The sequence below is a fragment of the Austrofundulus limnaeus genome, unplaced genomic scaffold (genome assembly GCF_001266775.1).
Source record: "Austrofundulus limnaeus strain Quisiro unplaced genomic scaffold, Austrofundulus_limnaeus-1.0 Scaffold9, whole genome shotgun sequence".
NCBI classification, from domain to species: domain Eukaryota; kingdom Metazoa; phylum Chordata; class Actinopteri; order Cyprinodontiformes; family Rivulidae; genus Austrofundulus; species Austrofundulus limnaeus.
The window spans coordinates 710816-719125 of NW_013952411.1; the positions used below are offsets into that span (position 1 = coordinate 710816).

At 37.5% G+C, this 8310-nt stretch overlaps 1 protein-coding gene across 1 annotated transcript in view; it reads right to left on the reverse strand.

Moving 5' to 3' along the window:
- Positions 1–8310, reverse strand: part of ubr3 (ubiquitin protein ligase E3 component n-recognin 3) — a gene marked incomplete in the record, with an annotated part of 53260 nt that overhangs the window by 34073 nt on the left and 10877 nt on the right. The window contains 8 exon segments of the mRNA XM_014001352.1: positions 1696–1784; positions 2789–3234; positions 4743–4913; positions 5155–5259; positions 5608–5749; positions 6471–6567; positions 7267–7408; positions 7492–7577. Of these exon segments, the coding sequence (XP_013856806.1) occupies positions 1696–1784; positions 2789–3234; positions 4743–4913; positions 5155–5259; positions 5608–5749; positions 6471–6567; positions 7267–7408; positions 7492–7577 (1278 nt within the window).

The following is an 8310-nucleotide window of genomic DNA, read 5'->3' on the forward strand; positions in this document are numbered from 1 at the left end:
ATATTTATGTTTGTGGTTGTAATGTGACAAAATATGGAAAAGTTCAAGGGGTATGAATACTTTTGCAAACCACTGTATTAGTACACAATAATATAGGTAGCAATCTTTTAAACTTCAGGCTTTAGTCCCCCTGAATAGCTTCTATTTATTACCACAGTTGGATAAGATGGTGCAGAGAGGTGACCAATTTGTAGAGTGGTCACTTTAAAATGTGCATATTAAGTTCTTCAGGGTTATTTTGAATAATTCAAAGAGGCAAAAGACTGATTTCACTTTCATCTTTAGTGTGCTTTCTGAATTTGAGATAAGAATAATCACAATATCTAATAACCTAAATAATTAAAGCCAAACAATAACATCACAGAAAAATATTAGGATAGATAAAATCCTCACGTGGTGTAACTCCAATGAAAATGAGGCAAATCCAGCTGTGATATTAGGTATAGCTACTAAACCTTTTGCACAGAAAGCAGTAAATGTGCAAAAAGAAGTCACAGTACAGTTCTCTGAGAAAAGTCCTACTGAGCACAGCAGCCATTACTCATTTGTTAACCATGCTGTGTCAGAGTGGTCCTTGGGAGTCCAGACCACTATTAGAGCTTTGATCTTAAGTGACCTTACTGCCAACAGGCACCAGCACTCCCATAAGAATCCCTACACTCAATTTCTGCTAAAAGGCCTCCAGGGACCATATGCACAGAGTCAGTCCATTATCACCTTGTACTAGTAAAAAAAAAAGGCAGAGGAATGGAAGGTTTATTTTAGCTAACAGCATTAAAAAGGTTCATACTGACAAGATGTCCTTCAAATGAAAAGTAACACATGTTCTCTGTACATACTGTAAATTCCTTCAGTAAAGAGAGGTTTTGAAAAACACGTTTTTGTTTTCAACATCATGTAAAATCAACCTTTTTGAGTTTTATATCATGTTATACTCTCATTAAAAACATGCCCAAAGCCTTACTTTGACTCATTCATGCATGTTTGAGAAATCCTGCAGCATTTTAAGGCAGCCATGCTGAGGAGCAAAATGACAGGTAGGGACCAGAAACGCCTTTTGGGACGTGTCTTTAAATGGAACTTCCTCATCACGGAGCACACCTCCCCAGCCCACACACCTCGCCCATGACTCCTGCAGGCTCTCGGCAGTAACAAAGCAAACGAGAGAAAGTGAAAGTGAAACTTAAAACTGTCTGCTGCCAACATTACTTCTCACTACTTTCAATATATATATATATATATATTAACTATTTTTTGCTTTTACGTGTAATTATGTCAGTTTCGGTCCTCCATACAAAACATGCTGCAAAAAGTTTGTCAGGTCAAATTTATATTTCAGCTCAAATGTGAAAAACATTCAAAATGCAATAAACCATTAAAATGCAGAATGTACTGACTGACCATATTTGTTTTATCTCGACACCCAGCTGAGATCACCCTTAAGTTATCACACACTTGATTAATGGTGAGCTTTCCTGGCAGAGTTGTAAACAAATGTAATGCTTTTTGCTACAGAACTGAAAGTATCAATAAGCTATAGTACTTGTTTTTATCCAAAATAATGGATAAATAAATTCGATTTTTGAGTGCATGCCACCTGCAACATCTGCACCTTTTTGTATTTGTGTAAGAAGTCACATGATGCTGCATTAATGTATAAAACCATACAACTAAAACTGGAAAAGGTCGACTTACCAACATCCATGGCTGTTTCCATGAAACTCTTCTGTCTTGATGCAAACTCAGCAAGCAGTTTCTGCTGCCTCTCTCGAGCTCTCTGACGTCTGAAACAATAATAAATTTAGTTTTGTGTTTGAAATGTGCCCAACATGTCAGTTTTTAAGCAACCATAACTAAATTAACAGCAACTGTGWGCACACATATTTATCTATTAGTTATGTACTTGAAACGTTTTTCGTGCCTCTGTCACATTATAATAAGGGAGTTGATTTATTTAAATGAAACAACTGCATTAGGTATAGGTCTACATGACGTACTGTATGTATAACTCAAAAAGCCATGGCCCTCTCTCACTTTGCATAACATTTATAAAATGTCAAAACCTTTACAACTGTGAATTCCAGTGTAATCCACCAATGTTGTGCAAGTAGTGCTTCCTAATCACTCAAAACATGAGTAAAAGTTTCTTTCATTGGAAGGAGATTTTGCAACATGTACAAAATTTGTCTGATTGTAGTAAAAATGGGCTGTAAAAGTTGGAAAGGTTTATAATAATTATTATTAATTTATTAATATTAGGTCTTTGTAGACGATCACGATGAGGAATGATTAAGTTTTTAATCAGAAGAAAAAAGCAAATCCTGACAGGGCCATCACAGTGCAATAATTTCCCAGTGATMGCCTCAGGGGTGTCAACAACTACTTGAAAAATAGGCCTCTTGGTTTTCAGCACTACTGAACGCATTGCTGTCTGACAGCTGCCATGGAAACAAGTCTAGTCTGTGTGAAAAGGAGAGGTCTAGCTAAAGTATTCTCAGTGGGGTAAAACTAGCACTAAAAGCAGACTGTTACAGATTTATTATAGTTGAGAAACTGCGACAGAGATTAGCAGCTCATCGAGAGTAGAAATACTTGAATCTGCAGAAAACGTTTTATAATTTAAAAAGCTGATGGACTAAATTTAAAAATAGGCATAAAATAATGATAAAACATTTGCACTGTGCAAGATAAATAACAAGTCGTTCATGTTTTGTTTCACTCAAACACTTGCCTGCACTGTAAACTAACGAACAACCTCTAAACAGATGAGCAATACTGAGTTTATTACCTTTCTTCTTTGTCCATAGTTTTCTTGTCTGTGGGACTATTCTTCTTTGGTGGCACTGGAGGACAAACCTTTCCACAAACGTCCTGGATGCTGCGCTTGATTTGGCAGCTGCGTGTGGCCGCCTTGGTGAGGATGCGCTCGATGGCTGTGATGCCGTCTCCGTGAGCGTGGCGGCTCATGTCCGTGTCCTCGAGCCAGGACGCCGACAGAGAGTTCTGCTTGGACGACATCTTCTGGTGAAGCTTGATGAGGAGGGACAGCATGCTTTCTCGGATCTCCAGGATCTCGGTGACCAGCTGGGGCGCTGCGGCCGGTGAACCCCAGCCTGTTGAGGAGCTCTTGGGCCTCACAGCCTGAGTGGCCTCGGTGTTGTTTCGGTTGATTATCTCCTGGAACTTTCTCCTTCGTTCTGCCACGAGGCTGAACACCTGAGCTTCTCGTAGGTTCTAAAACGACACAAAAATACACACATTTATTTACACAATATATAGATCTGATGCRAGATCAGGGTCCTTACTGAAAAAAGTAAAACCATGACGTGAAAACGAATGCACTGCTCTTCGATATATATCAAAAACATGACGTATATCAAGTAAAACATTTACACCAATCCAACTCAAAACACAAAGAAAAGCTTTTTGTTACAAATAGTATCAAATTTCACTTGCATCAATGTGCTTTTCTAAATTAGTGTTTAGCTACAAACACCTCTTCCTAACATGACAACACTATTAGGCTGATAGATTTTGATGGATTGGTGAAACGTCTCATTACCATATCCAGACAGAAACAATACAAGTCAAATCAAAAGCCCATTATAAAATTTCAGCTGACACTTCACCTCTGCTGATAGCACTTATGACAACCATATTACTGAAGAGAAATCAAATCAAGCCGATGTAAAACACACAAGCCCTCTGAAGGATTGGCACGACCCGGCCTGACAGCAAAGGACCCGAGCTGCGCTGTTAAATAAACATACATCATATAGCCCAGTCAAGGTGCCATCAATCACTCTGACATGCGGTTAAAAATCGTTTACACCAAACCTGCACTGCACAGGTAATTAGTTTCGGCAGTCAACAGGGAGGAGAACTGCTGAAGCATAGCAATATATTCACGCCTCAACACACCGAGGCAGAGCTCGTCTGAAAAGCACAAAACAAATACATGCAAAGAAATTCTTTCATAATAAAGATTAAATAAGCAACGGCAGCAGCTGCTGCCGTCGTTACAGTCATCAGATTGTTTTATGGGAACAGGTGCAGACAGCTACCTCTCTCCAATTTCCTGAAAGACGCCTGGAGTTCTGCAGAGGGAGTACAGCATCATCAACAAATAAAACAGAAAATACCAGACTAATACACCAGGGTCCAAAAACAAAACATCAACTACGAGAGCACAAATCAAAAAGGGTTACCTAATTATGACAAGTTAATGTATTTTAGTCACAGGTGGGAGTTAGGATAAAAAACAAACATCAGTTTTACYTTTTAAAGGTCTTTGAAATGATCGATTTCTACTCTCTTTAAAATATTGTGTGTTGCACAAATAMAAACCAATAAAACTGAATTCTTAGCTTCTAAATTACAATTTTCTYGCAAAATATCTTCCTTTGTGTGAAACCCCAGACTTTCTGGTGACACTAACATTATTATAGAATACAAAAGTTCTTTTTAACACTCTTTTTTTGTAGAAAGTAAATAATCTTACAGAATTTAACAGGTATAATAATGCTGCAATATAGACAGCATTGTTTTAAGAGTTTTAAATTGTATCAATAAAATACAGATGAGAACAGCTGTCCACTGAGTTAACTTATCCATGATGTATTTCATTACAGAACTGTTGATTTGATACGAAAGTGTTCACTGTGAACAGAAAACAACGTGTTTATTACAGAGACACAGGGGTTAATGGGGTTGTAATAGTGTTCAGTGGAGCGGTCACTTGCCTGGCCATAAGAAGAAGCTTCAGTGCTTGTGCTGGGAGGAGGCTCCCTCTTCACTTCAGGAGCTGTCTCTGGAACCCGGACTCTCACAAAGTTTATGACGTGGTGCAGGTTGGAGAGAAGGTTGGTTCCTGGGAACCAGCTGTCATGACAGTGCTCCTCAATGCAGGGCTCCTGGAAGCAGAACAATCAGTGAGACACAGGAAGAGGTTTCAGTGGAATCTACAAGTCYACCCAAAAATTAAGAGAATTATGAGAAAAGTTCAATATGTTATTGTTATAACAGCTAAACTCCAATATTCAGTCTATTTGCTCTCATTTTTCATCTTTTGTAAATCGGTACTATATGTTTAGCAACTGATTTCAGTGAGGCTCCAGCAAAACTAAACACATTTATGTTTGTGTCGAAGCTCACCTCATCCTCCTTGCTGTCCTGAACCTGGTTGTCCAAGCCCAACTCAATCAGGTACAGCACCATGCACAGCACRTGTTCAGACATGTTCTGGTGATCCATCCAGATCTAAAATGGAAAATAAAAAGTTATAAGCAGATATCAGACAATCTTTCCTCTGACAATGTTATCGTCTGGAATAAACTACAAAAATAATTTTCTTTTAAATTATACCATATAATCTGTTTTTAATAAATTTATTATTACCTTAGTTTTAATTCAGACACTAAAATATCTACTCATCCAGCCCCATTTGATCTTCTGAGTASTTGTGAATTTATACTCTATAATTATACTTTATCAATTCTATTATTTCTCAGCATTAAATAATAAAAAGTAATGCCAGCCGTGTGCTCACTGAGCGTGACAAACAACTAGTAAACTGAGACAGAAAGACGGTGCTGCACATATGATCACCTTGTAAAGGAGAGTAAATATCACGATGTGCAGAGTCTTGCAGTGCAACAGCCGGATTAAACCTTTATAACAGGGATGTAGAGGAGTCCTCTCCTTGTAAGGTGGCCATGGGTTGCCAGTATGAATTCCATACTGCTTCAAACTAGAGGACRTTGGTCACAATGAGGAARAGACAAAACATARGATCAGAAAAATACRAGAGAGARACAGAGAGAGAGASASAKRKRGAGAGARARAGAGWRYWYWWAAWAWAAAATAAATAAATAAAAGTCAAGTTCTTGAAAGGTGTCACTATTTTTTCACTATGTCAAACACTTAATTTGACTAAAAGCATCTGACACAAAGGAAAGGTAAAAACACCGCTAGGCTTTTAAAAAGCTAATTTCTCACTGGTTTGGTCCAAATGTTATTGCACTGAGCCTTTCAGTAAAATAATCTCTTCACACATCAGTAACACTAAAGAAAATTGAAAAGCTGGGAATTATTTTCCCTATGGAGATAAGTTTGTTTGGGAAGACATCTAATACAAAGTCCACAAGAAGGATTTCCTCAATTCTATTATAATTAAGGGTGAAATATTGATTTTGGTTTGGTTCAATGTTTTTAATTCGAACCAATCCCAGTGGTTACAGCCATTACTTCACATGACCTCTCTTATTATGTCCTCCATGAACAGGTGAAAGAGGTGACCTTATGAACCTGAACAAGGCTTTATTTGAGCTGATCTTATAGGTACATAAATTTAAAAAAGACCACTGRGCAAAGACTGACAAACAGAAATATACACTGTATATAATGCAATGAGGAAACATATCTAAAGAACAATCTTTTTGAGTGAAATGAAGCCAGTGTTATTAACTTACAAGGCTGAGTATCTGTCCATTGCTGACTGAACATCACGGCGATAGACCGTTCTGAGAACGACCATGATGGGGTCGAACTCCTTCTCCCACACCTCGGCTAGTTGAGAGAGAGGAAAAAATGCTTAGCAACCTTTGATACAAAGTGACTTTGACTCGCTGTTTCTCCATCTTTTCACTTTTTCTATGACAGTGGTGCAAGTCTGCCCTCAAGTGGTGACTTGAGTTCTCGTGAAATCAAATGTAGAACTTCCAAGCTCCTTGCTGAAAATGTATGCTTTTTTTTCTAAAAACAATTTAATTTGCTTTTATTTTCAATTCTCTGCTTTAAACAATAATTGTATTACACAGCGTTAGGCATTAATGTGTATGTTTTTCTTTCTAACCCATTTTCCAGTTTGTCATTTTCAAAGTGCATAATTAATGCAGCTTTGTACACATCATAATACTTGTGTATTCTCCTTCACAATCTTAATGGCCCATGTTTAACAGCTCTAAGATCTCATCCATGCCTGGCACTGACAATCATCTTGGATAATGTGATTACATCAGGATGGCACTAAATGCTGGTCTGAACAACCCCAGCACACTTTGAAAATGTCTTACTTTACTCAGAACAAYGCTTTTATCTGTACAGGTTTGGTAGTCTAAGTTGTAGGACCATCCTGCCAAACTAATGTGACCCCACTTAAGCATCAAAGTCCACATCAGCTTAGCTAATTAGTTAGTTTGCTTTGTTTTAGCTATTTCAGAGATAAAATCAGTTATTGCACATTTTCCTTCAGCAGGATCAGCTTACCTTTGGGTGTGTACATTCCCTGCTGCATGGAGCCTCCCGGCTCAAACACAGGAGCTTTAAAATCTGCCACAGCAGATAGCACATCTTCAAAACTACAACTTCCCGGTACAATGCCACTTTTTGGGTTGGGATTTTCAGGAATCTAGGAGAATATACTTAAGGAAAACAAGTGCTTACAGATAACACAGCGTTTTTATAAAATAATTTTGAAGCCCTGAAGGATACAAGGTCTAGCAGGGCACTGTGTGTGCGGTCATTCATGCACAACTGCGAGACCATCTCAGATCGAAGGATTTCATCATCTGTCATTCCTGTTGATTAGAATGAGAGGGAGAGAGTGAGTGCACAGACAAAAACTTCTATTTTATTTATTTATTTTTACACAATTTCATTTAAAATGTAACAAAAAATGTATTTCAAGAAAAATAAATACATTTACAAATCCCGATAGATGCTAAACAAAACACCAAGATGAGCAGCTGTAAAATGTTTATGCTTGATGATGTGGACGATGACATGTCAAAATAACAGAGCTTTAAAGTACCTGTGACATCAATTTTTTGTAATAAACATAAATGCATTTTTGGAAAGATAACATCAATAACATGTTGCAAAACAAATTTCACATCGCTGAGATGAACAGTTGTTGAGATATTTGCATGTGAAGAAACAGGAAGTGATGTCAAAGGGGAATGTCGGCTCGTAAACAGAGCAGCTGATAACAGACTGTAGAGAAGAATCTGATGTTCCTTTAGATTATTTTTAGTCGCTATCAAAGAGACAAAGAAGAGTTAAAGTTTGAAGAATTTTGTTTTAATAAACAAAGACCAACACGTTTATTTTAGTAATGAGTTCCCCTTTGATGTCACTTCCTGTTTCACTTTGGCTGAGCCAAAATCCAAAAAAATATGCCAGTTATGTGACAAAATCGGTACAATCGTGTGTACTATGCCAATTTTCTTCAGCATAAAAATATTTTCTTTGACTTGTTGTATTTGAAGGATACAGGCACTTTAAACTTTTTAAAGAAATATGAAACTGTAT